This window comes from Lithobates pipiens, unplaced genomic scaffold (genome assembly GCF_037356315.1).
Source record: "Lithobates pipiens isolate NorthernLeopardFrog02 unplaced genomic scaffold, aLitPip1_a1.2 Scaffold_28, whole genome shotgun sequence".
In the NCBI taxonomy this organism is placed as follows: domain Eukaryota; kingdom Metazoa; phylum Chordata; class Amphibia; order Anura; family Ranidae; genus Lithobates; species Lithobates pipiens.
Genome location: NW_027507789.1, coordinates 107,439,147 through 107,457,485, shown reverse-complemented (window position 1 = coordinate 107,457,485; position 18,339 = coordinate 107,439,147). Strand labels below are relative to the sequence as shown.

General features: G+C 43.4%; 1 protein-coding gene across 6 annotated transcripts in view; it reads left to right on the top strand.

Moving 5' to 3' along the window:
- The window catches only part of TRMT1L (tRNA methyltransferase 1L), a 358,814-nt gene that overhangs the window by 333,813 nt on the left and 6,662 nt on the right, over positions 1 to 18,339 (top strand). For all 6 annotated transcript variants that reach the window (XM_077459512.1, XM_077459511.1, XM_077459507.1 and 3 more), the window contains one exon: positions 9,175 to 9,301. In XM_077459512.1, the coding sequence (XP_077315638.1) occupies positions 9,175 to 9,301 (127 nt within the window). The remainder of the gene's footprint in view (positions 1 to 9,174; positions 9,302 to 18,339) is intronic.

Here is an 18,339-nt window from a genome sequence, read left to right as displayed (position 1 = left end):
AGGAATTGTTCAAGCAGCAGGCAGGAATACTGTCTATAGTCTGTACAGGCAGCAGGCAAACATATTGTAAGCACAGCCAAAGCAAAGCATTGGTCCAGGCAGCAGGCAATGTTGTGGTCAGCAACGGCCAAAGCAATTGTACTGGCGGAGAGATAGCACAGCCAAAATATTGGTCCTGGCAGTAGGCAGGAACATGGTCCATAAGTAGGCAGTACAGATCGCAGTCAGAGGCATGGTTGATTAACAGACCAGGGTCAGATGGCGGCAGACAGAAACATTGAGTTTAGGGGCTCAGTCAGGTAAGACCTGAGCACAGGGGTAGAGGCTTCTATCCATCTAAAACTATTCAAAGCCTCCATGTCTGCAGACCCTAATCTGAGAAATACAACACAGAGAGAGCCAAAAATGTAGTTTTCTCTACTCTGAAAAACTATTCTTGAGCACCTCACATTGAGACCCCTGTGTTGTCTTGATTCCCACTAATACAGTTAGTTTGGTTGCTAATTAAAACGACAAAGGATTGTCAAAAAGTCCAGAGTCAGTTTAGGCAGCAAGCAGAGGCATTGTTGATGCAGTCCAGGTCATACACAGAAATAGCGGAAGCCAGAAAAATATCTTCACTCTAGAGTCTAGTTAATGAATTGGAGCAAATTTGTTCAGGGGCATGGCCATGTGGATAGAGAAGGGCTGTAACAATGTCCTCCTGGTATTTCAGGTTAGGGATCTTTGTGTGCACCGAGAAAAGATGACATACAAACTGTACAGGGCTAACTGAAACAAGTAAATGGCAACCTTTTTATACCAAAACGGTGATCTTCTGGTGGTCAAATAAGGCTAGAACATCTAGTCATTTGTGGGAAGCCCTTTGCGGTTTGTCCGCGCTGTCCCACATGCGACAGTTTGCTTCAGCTAGAGATGGTGGAATAGTGGGAGACTTGTGTAGAAATGATGGACGTACAGATGGTAACCATTCTCAAACAGTGGTTCTATAAGTTGCCAAACAATTTTGCCACTTGTCCCCATATATATGCAGAAAGAAGAAACTTATAGAGGCAGTGTAAGTTCTCTGAGAGTGGAGTCTGCATCGGGTAGAGTGGAGACGACACATGTATGGTCCCAGGATCTCTGAAACTAGATTTTAAAGAAATTTATGGCTACAGTGCATGTCTTCTCCTTTTCCATCATCATGATTGGTAAATATACACTACTATATGCGGTTAGACGAAATGGTGAAATATAAAATGATTATTAATAATATGAAAAAACATTTTCTTCTTTCTGCATAGAAATAAAAAAAAAACTTGAAGAAGACCACAATTAGAAGGGTCGAAACGTGCAGGGGTGTCATGTGGGAGATCACTTTGTAGTAAAATGCAAATTTCATCAGAATTTCATATAATGTGTAGTTCCATTATGATTGGTTATGCTTTTTTCATGTAAATGCCAGAGCTCAATTTTTTTTATAACTTTTATAAAATTGTCAATTGCTTTTTGATAAAATAACTTCTAACAATTTAGAATTTCTTAGCTGCTAAAAAAAAACCCATAAGGGGAATCATTTCGGGTTGTGTAGCACCAGCAGCTCATGTTTTTTCTATTCTACACGATACATATATTTTGTGATTATATAACATTTCTATTCATATGGAGTTAATCACAAGAGTCGTCCTTTACATCAGCGTCAACAAAGTTGACACTCTTGGCCTACAAATGCAGTGAGCAACCCTGCTGGGTAGCCACAGGCTGGGCCAGGGGTGGACTGACAACTCGTGGGGCCTCCGGGCAATTGAAAATCATGGGTCCCCCAGGTTTAGAGATGGCTGCCTCATGGAAGCCAACATTAATTTGGCAGGCCAAAGCTTAGAAGCACTGAGCTCTGCCACATTCAGAGTGGCAAAAGGAGTGTGGTGGGTATGAAGGGGGCAGTATGTAGAGGAGAGTAGTGTTATGGGTATGATGGGGCAGTATGTACAGAAGCGGAGTGTGGGCGGGATGATTGAGGTAGTATGTATAGGAGAGGAGTGTGGAGGGGATGATGGAGGTAGTATGTACAGGAGAGGAGTGTGGGGGGGGTGATGGGGGTAGTGTGTACAGGAGGGGATGATGGGGGCAGTTTGCAGAGGAGAGGAGTGTTGTGGGTATGATGGGGGCAGTATGTACAGGAGCGGAGTGTGGAAGGGATGACGGGGGCAGTATGTACAGAAGCGCAGTGTTGAGGAGATGATGGGGGGTACTATGTACAGGAGCGGAGGGGATGTTGGGGGTTGTATGTATAGGTGGTTATGATGGGGGTAGTATGTATAGGAGAGGAGTGTGGAGGGGATGATGGGGCTAGTATGTGTAGGAGAGGGGATGATGGGGGTAGTATGTATAGGAGAGGAGTGCAGGGGGGATGATGGGGGTAGTATGTGTAGGAGAGCAGTGCCGAGGCAATGATGGGGGTAGTATGTATAGGAGAGGCGTGCAGATGGGATGATGGGGGTAGTATGTATAGGAGAGGCGTGCAGACGGGATGATGGGGGGAGTATGAATAGGAGAGGAGTGCAGAGGGGATGATGGGGGTAGCATGTATAGGAGAGGAGTGCAGAAGGGATGATTGGGGTAGTATGTATAGGAGAGGAGTGCAGAGGGGATGATTGGGGTAGTATGTATAGGAGAGGAGTCCAGAGGGGATGATGGGGGTAGTATGTATAGGAGAGGAGTGCAGAGGGGATGATGGGGGTAGTATGTATAGGAGAGGAGTGCAGAGGGGATGATGGGGGTAGTATGTACAGGAGGGGATGATGGGGGCAATATGTACAGGAGAGGAATGCGGCAGGTATAATAGTGGCAGAATGGGGAGGGATTTCTCGTGTCTATGATGTGACCAGGGAGTGATGTTGGAAGAGAAGAAAAGGTAAGTGACCATAGAATGATGTCCCTCAGCTGGGGGGTAAGAAGCAGCTCCGAGTAAGGTGCCAGCTGGATGTATGAAGTGGTCGGGGGGGGGGGGGGTGTGATGCACCAGGGGGGAGTAGGGGGGCTGAGAAATAGTGACCTATTTAATCAAACAAAAGGTATTGTACACTAATATTTACAACAGTACTACTCAATGAAAATTGCCAGCTCCTAGCACTCTGTATGTCCAGATGATGTGAAGTTAATGGCCATTCATATATCCCTGTGTTATCCAGGCTCTGTGTCTGTACAGTCAGAGGTGTACACTCTCCACATAAACACAGGCTATATGAATGGTCATAAATTGCCTTCAAATTTTCTGGACTGAGGATCAGGAGATGTTTGTATAGACAGAGGTGTGAGGCTTGTAAGATATTGGTCAGACGCACTTCAATCCTCCTGTCCCCTTAACCCTTCACAGTAACTCCTGCAAAACACACCCTCCTAAAAGTTTATCAGCTTTCCACCCTAGGAAACTCCTCAGACAAAAAATCTCAGCTCGCCTCTTCCCTGCATGTAGTGTGAGCAGCTCAGCTCCTCCACATCGTGCTAGTGATCGGAGGGGGGAGTGGGTTAAGTCGCAGATGACAGAGAACCTGCAGGAGCCTGTGGGGGGAGATGGGAATGAGCTTCAGATTCAATGGTCTGTCTGGGTTTCAGACAGTCTGAAAACTGAGCAGATGATTCAGAACCTAGACTGTCCGGGTGAATCCCGTACAGGTGGCAGCCCTAGCTGCGCTACTTGTACGCTCTACAGGTTTTACAGCACTGCTGGTGGATGCCTGCTACTCTTTGGATCTCCTGAACCTCTTTGGACTCTCTCCTCAGAATCTGTTTCAGAGCCACTGCTTTCAACTGGCTCATATCCACTATCTGAGTCGGACGGAAAGAATTCCCCGCTACTCTCATCCATCATACTCTGGAAAGCCTCCTCACTGCTGAATATTTTTTTAGACATGTTGATGCTGCATTGCTGATGTTGATCCCCGGTATAGATGTGGATTTGACACTGGTATCGCGTGACAGATGTTGGTCACTGGGACTGGACACTGTGGGGACACTTGCTGTGTGATCAGCTTCTGTAAAGCAGTGAAAGTGTTGTAAACGCACTGATCCCCGACTGGCAACACAGCTCAGCTCTTTCTCCTCAGTGACAGGCTCTGAGTGAGGAGAAGTAGAGCTGATCAACTGACAGTTGCCTGTTTACATTACACAGTGGCTGTGATTGGACATAGCCATCATGTGATCAAAAGGGCCAATCACAGAGCCCTTCTGCCGGCGGCAATGTGCTCGGCTCCAGGGGATCGTGCGGCTGTGTGGCCTCATTCTGAGGGATGTTCCTGTACATCCACTCAGAACAGCAAAGCTCCCACCTGGTTGTTTAAGTGCAGTCGCCGGGTGCGAAGTGGTTAAAGTCTGGTAAATATAAAATGATAGTCTATTTAGACTAGTTTCATAGTTAGTAAGGTTGAATATAGACACCAGTCCATCCAGTTCAACCTGAGTGAGTGTCTAAAATTGTCCCTATCCCTTTACATTGCACACTCACACCGGTCCCTACCCTCAAGGAGCCTACAATCCAAGGTCTCCATTCATATACTAGGGCACATTTTGGACAGAAGCCAATTAACCCATGCAGGCACAGGGAGAACATGCAAACTCCAGGCAGGTAGTGTCATGGTTGGGATTCGAGCCAGCAACCCCTCTTGCTGCTAGGCGAGAGTGCTAACCACTACACCACTGTGCCGCCCAAACTACATACTATTCATGCTATATGGCTAGATTATAATCTAACTAGCCATCTAATGTAGCTCTCGGTTGCTTTTCTTGCTTTCTTTTGTTGTAAAAAGCAGTGTTTTGGGTAAATTGCGAGTAACTGACAAGGCCAGCCAAAATAGGTATAACGTTCTCCCTTCTGAATACAGTGGAACCTTGGATTACAAGCATAATCCTTTCCAGGAGAATGCTTGTAATCCAAAGCACTCGCATATCAAAGCGAGTTTTCCCATAGAAGTCAATGGAAACAAAGTTAATTTGTTCCGCATTTACTTCTATTACATGCAATACTGCATGTGGCCAGAGGTGGGGGGGGGGGTCGCCAGAGAGCCTCGGAAACACTCGGGGACAGCCCGGATGAACTCGGAAAAGCTCGGGAATGGAGTATTTCCGAGTATTTCCAAACGACTCCTAACCGTTCCGAGTGTACCTGGCGCCCCCGAACCTCTGGTCAAATGTGGTACTGCACACCCCATCTTTCAAAATGCTAGTTAACCGTGTTACCCGTAAACCAAGGTTTCACTGTACGTAAAATACTTCAGGAATACTTCCATATTTAATGGTTGTTTCGAATATAATTTGTGTGTGAATATAAATCACATTTATACCACCAGTTTAAAATTTATAAATATAAAATTGACCTAACCATTTTAGTTTCAATTTATGCTGCCTATGCATGTTACAGTATGAATGTTCAGTCTCCTTTTGATTTTGAACATGAGGGTTTACCTGATCAATCCATTCTTTTTTTTATTCATTTAGGTTGAATTTGGTGTCTTGAAGCCAGTTGTTTAACAGCCTCCAGTAGAGTGGTTTTAGCCATTTTTACGCATTGGTCTGTTTCTGCCTCTTTTCCTAGTAGACGCTTCAGTACAGCAATCAAGGGAATAACGTCAGCAATGGAAGCATTAGCTGAGCTTATTTCTTTTGTTAACTGTTCAAATGGAGATAGAAGAGACAAACTATTTGCAACTAACATCCATTGATGTCCGTTCAAAGTTGCCGGCAGCTCATAATCTGCAATGTATGCAGCTAAAACAAGACTTTGCAGCATATAGTAGGTGCAGTTCCGAGTGGCTACATCTTGATACAGTCGTTTCAGTGACATTCCAAACTGTATCTGCAAAGCTTGTAATCTGGAATAAGCAAGCGGAGAATGCTTAAAGTGAACCACAATTTTTCTCCCTTTTGATACGATATCAGATCTGGTGCACTGACTCAGCAATCCCTCATTCACAGCCAATTGCAGCGTGTGTGCCATACACAGTATGCTTTTAAGTTCACTGTCCTCCATTGCCTGTGCCATGTTCCGTGCATTATCTCAGACAATCAAATGCACCTTAGACTTCTCAATGTGCCAAGTGTCAATCATGGTTTTTAAAGAATCAGATATTGCTGCTGCAGTATGTGATCCAACAAATTCACTTGCGTTAAGTAGGATGTTTTGCAATTGAAATTTGGCATCTATCTACTGCGCTTTCAGGCTAAGCATGCTCATTGGACTGACATCTGAACTTCAAATGTCAGTAGTAAAACTGATTGCTATGATGTTGCAGTAGTCAATAGCTCATGAACGTGTTTTCTAACACTGCAAAACAATTCAGACAGAGTAGGCAAAGTAGACAGGTATCTGCTTGGTATTATGTAACGCGACTCAATATGTTACATGAGCCTACAGAATCCAATGTCCTCCACAATAGAGAATGGCTGGTCATCTAATGCAATAAATTCCATAATTTGTTCTGTAATGCCGCAAGCTTTGGGACTGTCACTTGTTAATTTTTTAACCTTTTCAAAGACTGTGGCCACAGATGTTGTTGAGCCTGGCCCTGAGGCACTTTTTGGAAGCAGTACTTATTTCCTATATTCTGCATGCTGAACTGGATGACATGTTTTCAGATGGTGTATCAAACCTGTTGTTGAAAAATGCCTTGGCACTGTACTCCCTCTTGAAATTTCTGCTGAGCAAAGACTGCAGATTGCAAATTTGGGGTCTTTATCAGATACTTTAAAATATTTCCACACTGCAGACATGGTCCACCTTTGCTGGTAGCGTAGAATAATAGCATAATGTGACTCACCCCTGCTTTTTACCACCCTTGGCCTCTCATGTGAATAATAGCATAGAATGATCTATAGTGTGGGGAAGGACTAAAATCAATCTAAAAAACGAAACCCCAGCCAGCTATAAATAAATAAAAAAAACGAAACCACCCTTTTTTTTGCACCTCACTTGCCATGCACTGCAGTACATCTGACTTGTACTTAAGAATATATATATTGAATTTGATTGCACGTTGCTAATATTTTTGTGAGATATAATATTCCATAGTACGTAGTAAGTATATTACTGCATAGTGCAACTGCATACTGTCATGTTCAAAAAAATGAATGCGCTTGTCAGTGTAGTATTAATATAACGATTACGAACAACTGAATGCTATCTTGACAGCGCTATATAAGTAGTAAAAAGTAGTAAATAAATAAAATATACCTGGCCTGTTAGTTTACTAGAATATATATTATTGGATTTGATTGCATGCTATTTGTGTGAGATATAATATATTCAATCAGTAGGTACTGGTAGGTAGTATATTGCTGCATAGTGCAATTGCATAGTGTCAGTCATGTTTAAAAAAAAAAAAAAAAAAAAGAATGCACTTGTCAGTGTAGTATATAATATATATATATATATATATAACATACAAACAACTGAATGCTATCTAAATTAATTGATGTTTGACGTCGCTGTAGAAGTAATAAAGTAGTACCTAAATAAAATATAATTATCTGGCCTGTTAGTTTAGTAGTAGAAGAACTAGTAGAAGTATAACTATAATAGTACTACAAGTACACAATCGCATACATACAGCTGAATATCTCTATAGCAAAGTTTATATTACATACACATTATATAGTTAGTACTAGATGGATTGTTTGTCACTGTCAGTAGTTAAAGAGAATGCTCACCGGTGAATAGTAGTAAGAGTAGCCGTCCAGGAGGGAAGGTGCCCACTTTCCAATGCAGCCTCTCGAGTCACAACTGCGTCTCAACCACGAGGAACGTCCGCAGGGAAAGTGCTCCCAACTCCAGCCACAGCAAACTCCAGCGTCTCCACCACGGGGAACGTGCTCACGGGTCCAGCATCTTAACCACAAGGAAGGTCTGTGACGTCACGTGTCATTGCGCACACCGCTACTGCGCATGTACAATTTTCGGCGCCATTATCGGCAACGTTTTCCATTATCAGCAAGATTTTCGGCCAATATGTTTCGGCGGCCGAAATTTTGGTGCACCCCTACTCAAAATGCTTTACAGTTGCAGGGCAGTTGCCGTGTGGCCCCATTCACTTGTTGGGTCACGCTCAGTAGCAGTCCTCAGACTGCAACACTCCTGTTCATTTTTGCCACAGATGCGAAGCAAAGCATTGCACCCACAGCATGTGTACAACCCTGAGTGGTTGCATGCCCTAATTTAGGTGGGCAGTTGAGGTTGGAAAAAATGTGGCTCACTCCCTCACCCCTGCTTTTTACCACCCTTGGCCTCTCATGTGAACAAGTCCTTAGTGTGACTGTGTGAAAAATGCCTTGGCACTGTACCCCCTCTTAAAATTTCTGCTGAGCAAAGACTGCAGATTGCAAATTTGGGGTCTTTATCAGATACTTTCAAATATTTCCACACTGCAGACATGGTCCACCTTTGCTGGTAGCGTAGAATAATAGCATAATGTGACTCCACCCCCTCACCCCTGCTTTTTACCACCCTTGGCCTCTCATGTGAACAAATCCTTAGTGTTGCAAACAATGTCCTCCCAGATTTGGTGGATGTAATCCATCCTGTATAAGCCCACACACCTTTTTGATGTCTGTACAGTTCTTTCTATAACCAGGTTGTATTGTGTGGATGTTTTTCTTGGTCGTCATTGCAGCTAATCTCTAAACTTGAAAATTCAAACTCAAATTTCAAAATCCAAGTAACAAGATATAATAAATGAATAAATTATTTATTTATATCATTTCTGTGATAAACAAGTACGATGATTGGTAAGCAGTTGCAGCAAATCTCATATGTTAGATTAAATGAGGGTTTCTGAAAATTTTGAGCACTTCAGATCATAGGGATAGCATAAATTTAAACATACAAACATATTTAGTTTTGAATGTTCCCACAGCTGTCAAAATACCTAAACAGCTGCAGTCACTGTTGTACTGAGAATTTTCCATCTGTTGAATCAGGTGGTGCCAACAGAGCTACCCATGGCTTGAATTTCAAGCCATGTATGGTCTCTTCTTGAAATCTAAATCTGGGTTTATATCTGTATTTGACTGTGAGGGTATGGGTGGTTATTGTGTGTCTGATGGTTTCTTGTGGCTTATGGCATTTTCCTCTAAAAACTTTCATCTGGGGCTTATGTTCAAAATAGTTTCCTGAAGGTTTTTTTGTTTTTTTGTCTTTTCTAGGTAAAAGAAAACGGCAGAACATGAACACAACTGTCCCTAAACGTCTAAAGAATGATACTCGAGCAGAACATCCTCCATTTTATTATAGCATTCACAGACATGCGATTGGTGGATTAAACATACCAAAGTAAGGTTAACTGATGGCATGCAGATATAGAAGAATTGCAGCTCTGTAATCATCAATACTCCTAATCGTCCTTATCTCAATTTTACCTGTATTAGCCTCTTGTAGTCCATGCACAACAAAGCTGGTGTGTGAGAGGCAAAATCAGTACAGAGATGTAATAAATTTGTGCTGTTAAGATCAGAAATAATCCAGTCACAGGCTGTGGTAGCTACAGGATGACTTTAGCTCACAGAAAGTGGGTTTGAATGATGCTGGGCATCTAGAGACAGAAAAAAGTACTGTGTGGGAAATCTCTGGACAGCAGGTGAATATTGCAGCAAGAAACTCATTATGGATAGAGCAAGGGAGGGTTACAACCCCTGTCAGATTTTTTTTCCTGCCATTTGTGTCCAATTGCAGAGATTTTTCATCACTTCCTGTCCCATAGCCACGCAGGAAGTGAGATGAAATGCCTGCACAGAAAGGGAATTCCCTGGGGACCCCAGGTCACCAGAGCTAGTGTCCCCATTGGAAGATTTTGCCTCTTATCTGTAGACAACCCAAAATTTGTGATTTTCTTTTACTTTCACGTTCAGTGATAATTGTAAACAGGACAAATTGTGAGGGTGAGTCTCCTTAATGGGGGTGCAGCCAGAATTAAAAACTGACAGGGCTTCTAAACCTTCTCCTCCACTCTATCCAAAACAAAAAAAAAAATTGCCTTTAGTTTTACTTTATTCATACCGTGCTGGACACAGCCTGGATATTCAGACCCTGGCTTATAGGCTGCAACATTCAGGTGATTGGACACTGGACCGTGACTAAGCTAATGCAAACATTCATCTGCCGCTCTGGACTGCAAAAGCACTCAAACTGCTTAACCACTTGCTTATTGGGCACTTAAACCCCCCTCCTGCCCAGACCAATTTTCAGCTTTCAGCGCTGATGCACTTTGAATGACAATTGCGTGGCCATACAACACTACCCAAATGAAATTTTTATCATTTTTTTTCCCACAAATAGAGCTTTCTTTTGGTGGTATTTAATTACAGCTGGGAGCTTTATTTTTTGCTAAACAAACAAAAAAAGATGCAAAATAAAAAAATCATGTTTAATAGTTTGTTATAACATTTTGCAAACAGGTAATTTTTCTCCTTCATTGAAATGCACTGATGAGGCGGCACTGGTGGGCACTGATAGGCAGCACTGGTGGGCACTGATAGGCGGCACTGGTGGGCACTGATAGGCGGCACTAGTGGGCACTGATAGGCGGCACTGGTGGGCACTGATAGGCGGCACTGGTGGGCACTGATAGGCACAGTTAAGGCGACACTAATAGGCACAGATAAGGTGGCACCAATAGGCACAGGTAAGGCAGTACTGATGGGCACAGATAAGATGGCACTAATGGGTGGCACTGATGGGTGGCACTAAGGGGCACTGATAGGTACCACTGATGGGCACTGATAGGGGGCTCTGATAGGTGGCACTTTTATTAATAACTGGCAGGGAGCAGGTGGGTACTGATAAGTTGGCCGTGATAGGGACTGATTACCGGCTCTGTTTTGTCACATGATCAGCTGTCCCGGCAAAGCAGGTCCGCGCTGTAGCCGTCATTCAGCTATAGCGCGGATCTCTAGTGGTTAAAGTGGCTCTACTTTCCTTGCACTAGAGCAGGGGTGCCCAACCTTTTGAAGGTAATACAGAAAGCATCAGCTTATACAGCTCTGCTCCACAGCTGCTTGCTTTGCCGGCTTCATTAACAAAACAGATGCTCTGGGATGGCAGGTCTTCAATCCATGATCTGGGCTTGTCAATCTGCCATCCCACAGAAGGAGGTCATGGGCCACTGGTTGGGCAACCCTGCACTAGAGCATGACCCTATTTTTTTTAAAGTGGTTGTAAACTCTCCCACATAACTTTTGCAGATTATAATCCGCATGAATACAGTGCAAATCTGTGTGTAAATGTCCCTATTCCTTCTCCGTTTGCTAATAATCTGTCCCATTCTATTTATTGACGTAACCCACGCATGCGCATCTTCTCCCTGATTCACGGCATGCTCTTTTTGCCGTAAGTTCATTAATAAGTATGCCATGTCCATCTCTCTGCAGCACTGTACCAAGATACCACAATATTTTAGTCCCGTTCAGAAGTTCTTGATACACATGGGACCTTAATCGTCAAACAGGTCTGCTATGATCGGTGGGACATAGCAATCCCAGAGCTAGAACGAGGCTTGGCTTAGAAAGCATTGTGCATGTGCGAGATTATAGCTAGAAATAGAAGAAAGGGTGGAAGTATATTACTATTACGATGCAGACTCGGAAAACCATACTTAAAATGGAGCTGGCTTATCCCAGGAAGCACAGATTTTTAAACTGCTGGAAAAAGTAAGAAACAAGTGAATGTGAGGTTATTATAATGTTGAATATGCTGTAATGCTTTTATCCTTTTTTTTTTTTTTTTTTTTCTTTTAACCACTTGCCACCCGCAATATAGCAAAATTATGTCGGCAAAGTGTTTGTGTTATCCTGACCGGACGTTATATGACATGGTCAGGATAACCACACGCTGCGTGCTGACATCATCATTGATCGTTGCGGCGTGTCAGTCTGGACAGACTGGAAGAGCCGTTTATCGACTTTTTTTTTTTTTTTTCAAAACTTTTGGCCTTTTTTTTATTTGGCATAAAATAAAAAGGTGATCAAATACCACCAAAAGAAAGCTCTATTTGTGGGAAGAAAATTATAAAAATTTTGTTTGGGTACAGTGTAGCATGACTGCACAATTGTCATTTAAACATCGACCATGCTGAGAGCTGAAAATTGGCTTTGGCAGGAAGGGGGGACAGTGCCCAGTATTGAAGCGGTTAACCACCTTCAGACCGGACCATTTTGCTGGTAAATGACCAGAGGTCTTTTTACAATTTGGCACTGCGCTGCTTTAACTGGTAATTGCGCGGTCATGCAATGTTGTACCCAAACAAAATTTGCGTCCTTTTCTTCCCACAAATAGAGCTTTCTTTTGATGGTATTTGATTGCCTCTGCGATTTTTATTTTTTGCGATATAAACGTAAAAAGACCGCAAATTTTGAAAAAAAATGATATTTTCTACTTTTTGTTATTAGAAAAATCCAATAAACTCAATTTTAGTCATTTAGGCCAAAATGTATTCAGCCACATGTCTTTGGTAAAAAAAAAAGTCAATAATTGTATATTTATTGGTTTGCGCAAAAGTTGTCACATCTACAAACTAAGGTACGTTTTCTGGAATTTACGCAGCTTTTAGTTTACGACTGCCTATCTCATTTCTTGAGGTGCTAAAATGGCAGGGCAGTACAAACCCCCCCCAAATGACCCCATTTTGGAAAGTAGACACCCTGAGGAAATTGATAAGTGGCATGTTGAGCCCATTGAATATTTTATTTTTTTGCCTCAAGCGATTGAATAATGACAAACATTTTTTTTTTTTTTTTTTTTTACACAAAGTTGTCACTAAATGATATATTGCTCACACATGCTATGGGCATATGTGAAATGACACCCCAAAATAAATTCTGCTGCTTCTCCTGAGTATGGGGATACCACATATGTGGGACTTTTTGGGAGCCTAGCCGCGTACGGGGCCCCGAAAACCAAGCACCGCCTTCAGGCTTTCTAAGGGCGTTACAGTTTTGAAGGCCATAAAATGCCAAGATGGCACAAACCCCCCCCAAATGACCCCATTTTGGAAAGTAGACACCCCTAAATTTAGGGGTACACTAGTGAGACTAGGTAATAAATGGCGGGTGCCCTGAAGCTATAAAAAAAATAACTAACCAATCAGCGTCACCTGTAACAGTTATATGGTGATCACTGGTGAAAGGGTTAACTAGGGGGCAATCAGGGGGCTTTATGCGGTAGTATATGGGGGTCCCTGGCGCTATAAAAAGCTGCGGCGAACCTAAATACCTACCTGCCTAACTAGCGTCACCTGTGACACTAATACAGCGATCAGAAAAACGATCGCTTATTAGGCTGGGTTCACACTGGAGCGATGCGGGAACGCCACGAATCCGCGGCGGGTTCCCGCATCGCATGCCTCCCGGCGGCAGTTCACACTGCCCTATGCGAACTGCTGGGAGTGTCAGTGAAATGTTAATGACACCCCCAGATCAGTTCGCATATCGCAGTGCGATCTGCAAACTCAGATCGCATGGTGTGAACACCCATGCGATCCGATTCTGCTGCGGACCAAAAAAAGGGTCCCGTGCGAGTTTGCGGCGGGTGCGACACGAATTCAGCCATACTATCTGTATGGCTGAACTCGAATCGCACAGAGATCGGATGTGATTTGCACTGCAGTGCGGTGCGAATCACATCCGTTCTCATAAACCGCTGCAATGTGAACCCAGCCTTAGTGACACTGGCGACGGGGGGTGATCACGGGGTTAAACCTTTATTGGGGGGGTTAGGGGGGTACCTTAGAACTAAAGGGGGCTAACCCTAACTGCCCTAACAGTTATTACAGTCACAAATGACACCCGCCGGGTGATCAGGGGGTTAAACCTTTATTAGGTAATAAATGGCGGGTGCCCTGAAACTATAAAAAAATAACTAACCAACCAGCGTCACCTGTAACAGTTATATGGTGATCACTGGTGAAAGGGTTAACTAGGGGGCAATCAGGGGGCTTTATGCGGTAGTATATGGGGGTCCCTGGCGCTATAAAAAGCTGCGGCGAACCTAAATACCTACCTGCCTAACTAGCGTCACCTGTGACACTAATACGGCGATCAGAAAAATGATCGCTTATTAGGCTGGGTTCACACTGGAGCGATGCGGAAACGCCACGAATCCGCGGCGGTTTCCCGCATCGCATGCCTCCCGGCGGCAGTTCACACTGCCCTATGCGAACTGCTGGGAGTGTCAGTGAAATGTTACTGACACCCCCAGATCAGTTCGCATATCGCAGTGCGATCTGCAAACTCGGATCGCATGGTGTGAACACCCATGCGATCCAATTCTGCTGCGGGCCAAAAAAAGGGTCCCGTGCGAATTTGCGGCGGGTGCGGCAGGTGTGGCGGGTGCGGCGAATGGCTGAACTCGAATCGCACAGAGATCGGATGTGATTTGCACTGCAGTGCGATGCGAATCACATTCGTTCTCATAAACCGCTGCAATGTGAACCCTGCCTTAGTGACACTGGCGACGGGGGGTGATCACGGGGTTAAACCTTTATTGGGGGGGTTAGGGGGGCACATTAGAACTAAAGGGGGCTAACCCTAACTGCCCTAACAGTTATTACAGTCACAAATGACACCAATGCAAAAAAAAAAAAAAAAAAGCAATTGGTGTCACTGTGACTGGGGGGGCAGGGGTAATTGGGGGGTGATCGGGGGGTAAAGGGGGGGTGTGAGTGTGCCTGGCATGTTCTACTGTGTAGTGTAGTGCTTGTGCAACTCACCGATGCTCTCTCCTCGGTGCCGGAACGAAAACTACCGACACGGAGGAGAGAATACATCACTTCCTCTCCTGTGTTTACATTACAGGAGAGGAAGTGATGTCACCGGACATTTTCATTCGCCGGGAGCGATCGCGAGGGGGTGGCCATGAATGAATGGCCGTCCCCTCGTCCGGGATCGCTCCCGAACGAATACCGACCGCCGCAGGCACCGGGCGGGGGCCCAATCGGACCCCCGACCCGCGGGAGGCAAGGGACGTACATGTAAGCCCTTATGCCTGCCCGTGCCATTCTGCCGACGTACATCGGCGTGCGGCGGTCGGCAAGTGGTTAAACAGCATCTGAGGGGCAGAGTTTACTTCTGCTTTAACATTGATCTCTGCATCCCTTTCTAGCGCTATCTTTGACTAAGACAGATTTCCCCTCTGTCAGAATTTCTCAGGCAGCTAAAAGCTTTAATACAGCCCACCCCTGTCCAGAGTCCAACAGCCCCAGCCTTTCTTACTCACAGGCTCTCATACACCTGATGCTATGACTTCAGTCAATATGTTTGCCAATGTGACTGCTCACGTCTACTATGCACAAAAGCCTTAGTATAGTCACACTTGATTCTCACCTATCTAGGGTTGAAACGATTAATCGATAATGAAAATTGTTGTCAACGATTTTCATTATCGATTATGTTTTTATTTATTTTTCATTTTCAGCCATATACAAACACACCAATAAATAAATATAATATGTAAATCACTTCTATAGTTACTGTGTGCTTTAACAGTTCAGATACCAGTATATCAGCAAACTCTGTAATCCGAGCGTGATGGTGTTTCGTCACTGGGTCACATGACTTCATTAGGTTCATGATGAGTCATCTGTGAGTTCTTATATAGGACATCGGGCGATGCTGTTTCACATATACAGCATTGGGCACCATTTTGTTGTATCCTGTGCCATTTTTTCATAGTTCTTGTGATTATCAGCTTCTTCCATTCCATCATTGCCTTTACACTGAGCAATTAGTATGATTTATGTTGAAGCTTATCATTGTAACCTCCTTTTCAATTTACCAGATCGATAAGCTCTTGCTTGAAGACTGGGAGGGAGTCATTTGCTAATTGACATTTTGTGGACCTATATGCTAAGAAGCCTATGAGATTTATTAATGTAGCGCTCATAGTCTGTAAAACAATTCCACCCGTCTTGTCTACCTGTTTTAATGATGTCTCCTTTTAGATCCCTTAAAGTTTGCAGGGCTTCACTTTCTTCAGTGGTTAGGTTGTGTCGAATCATGGTAGAATGGTACAAATTAATGATTTGGTTGTTTGCCATTCAGTAGAAGGTCTCTGGTCCCGACTGAAGACCAAAACAGGTCTAAATCAAGTATGGACTATGGCATTATCCCTTATCAGACCTGGATATTTTTAGTACGTTCAAGAACTGTGCCACTGCCTTCTTCTTCTTTGAATTAGGCTTCTCTTGATATAACCGTTTAATAAATATTAGTCTAATAAACCAATTAAGCACCTTAAATAAGTTCTAAAAGATTGGGTCTATTTGTAGAGTTGAAATGTAGCCTTTTTGCAGCACAGATTCCTCTCTAGTGGATAATTCTCTCAGGGTTATAGGGCTATGCCCAGAGGAAGGCATGTCCAAAAGCCTTCTCAGAGTCCAATCACCTAAAGTTAGCCTATGACCATCATTTGTCTTGCACTGTACTCCAAGATATGTAATGTACAGGTAAGTCATAATTCTTTTATTATTTTGCTGGAGCTGTGTTTTAAGGGCAGATGTAAATCACTATTGGGCTATAAGTCTTTGTTTCCCGTTGTACCAAAGAAGCCTTAATCAGAGCATAACTTCTAGCTTCATCAAATGAGGATGTGTGTTTTTACATAAGATTGCTGTACAACAACATATTGGATTAATTCTGGTTGTTCATGGCTATTTGTAAGATTTCTGTATTTCCTGCTTGTTTTATTTCATACAAGATTGACTTGAATGTGGCATAAAGAAACACAGTGGGTGTAATGCAATATTTTATTGGGTACATATATGATATGGCATAAGGCACTGATAGATCCAGGTTGGTATAAACTAAGAAATAATGTTGCTCAGGATGAGTATAACATGTGATTCTATAAGGCTTAATGTACACGGGACGTTTTTACAACCTCTCCTGAACGATTTTAATTTTTTTTTCAAAAATTTTTATTGCGCACATGAATATTATTCATACAGTACAACAGACGGGTTACATCTAGATCAATGAAAAAAAAAATAACATCCAGTATTAACAATAAATGTTGGACACATCCAGGTGTGCTTGGCTGAGCCTTATAAAGACTCCACCCCCATCATACATCTAGATAAATGTGCTTTTTTTCTTTGTTTAAAAAAATAAATAAATAAATAACCGGAACCAAAAGAAAAGTCAGGTAGCCCAACTAAAAAAAACCCTCCCTCCCCAGGGGATGTCTGCTTTCAGTATTATGCTCAACAGTATACAAAACAACTCGGTCTTCCCTCATTTTACAAAAAGTGCAAGTGGACTTAAGCAGACTAATGGCCTAATTGTCTATTTCCCCCTCCTCTTCCAGCGTATTTTCAGAGTCTACCCACCGAAACCATACTTTCCTATACTTATTGGGAGCCTCTCTAGCTTCTTAGGTCATTTTATACATCAGCATATCGGCATTTATTATTTTTATCCACATCCCCAGGGTCAGCAGTTAATCATGTATCCAGCATCTGGCAATGAGTTTCCTCACACCAAAGAATAGAATTTTAAGGAACAATTTTGTGTATGCATTCATTTCCTCTTGATCAAAGAACCCAGGGAGGCATCGTAAGGGGGAGCAAATGTTAGGGGGATCAAACTGGTCCGAAATAAATTCAGTCACCCGCGACCATAGTGGTCTCGGTTTTTTGCAGTCCCAAATCATATGTAGGAAAGTGCCCTCTTGCATTTATGGCATATAGCCGAGTCCCTCCTCTGCATTCGGTAAAGTCTAGCTGGTGTATAATACTGTTGATGAAGATAACGGAATCATTTTATCCGTAGTAGAGATAAGACACCAAATATGTATCCAGGACCTCCTGCCACGTGTCTTCTGACAACTCCAGGACAATTGCCACCCATCGCGCCATGGGCCTAGAAGTTGTAGTCATTACCTCCTGGCCCACTGCCCCATAGTATCTAGAAATTCGCCTAGCTGGGTCTGGATCAATCAGAACCTTCTCCAAGTCCGTATTATGCACCTTAATTTCACCCCCCCCCCCCCAAACTGCGCGGTCACAGCATGACACAACTGCGCATAGCAGAAGAACCAGGTCTTAGGTACTCCAAATTGTTCTCTTATTTGCAAAAGTACAGAGATGGTTATCCTGATAAATGTGATGTAAATATTTTATGCCATATCTAGCCCATGTGCTGTGCCCATCTGGTCATTTTTGAAACTCCTCCAGGGTTTTGTTACACCACAAGGGGACTATTTGGAGTTAACCACAGGGGATCGTCTTTCCTCCGTTGAGAGCATAAATTAAATATTTTCCCTGGGAGTGCCATAACCGATTCCACCTTCCTCCCCGGGATCCCCTTCATGTATAACTGTAT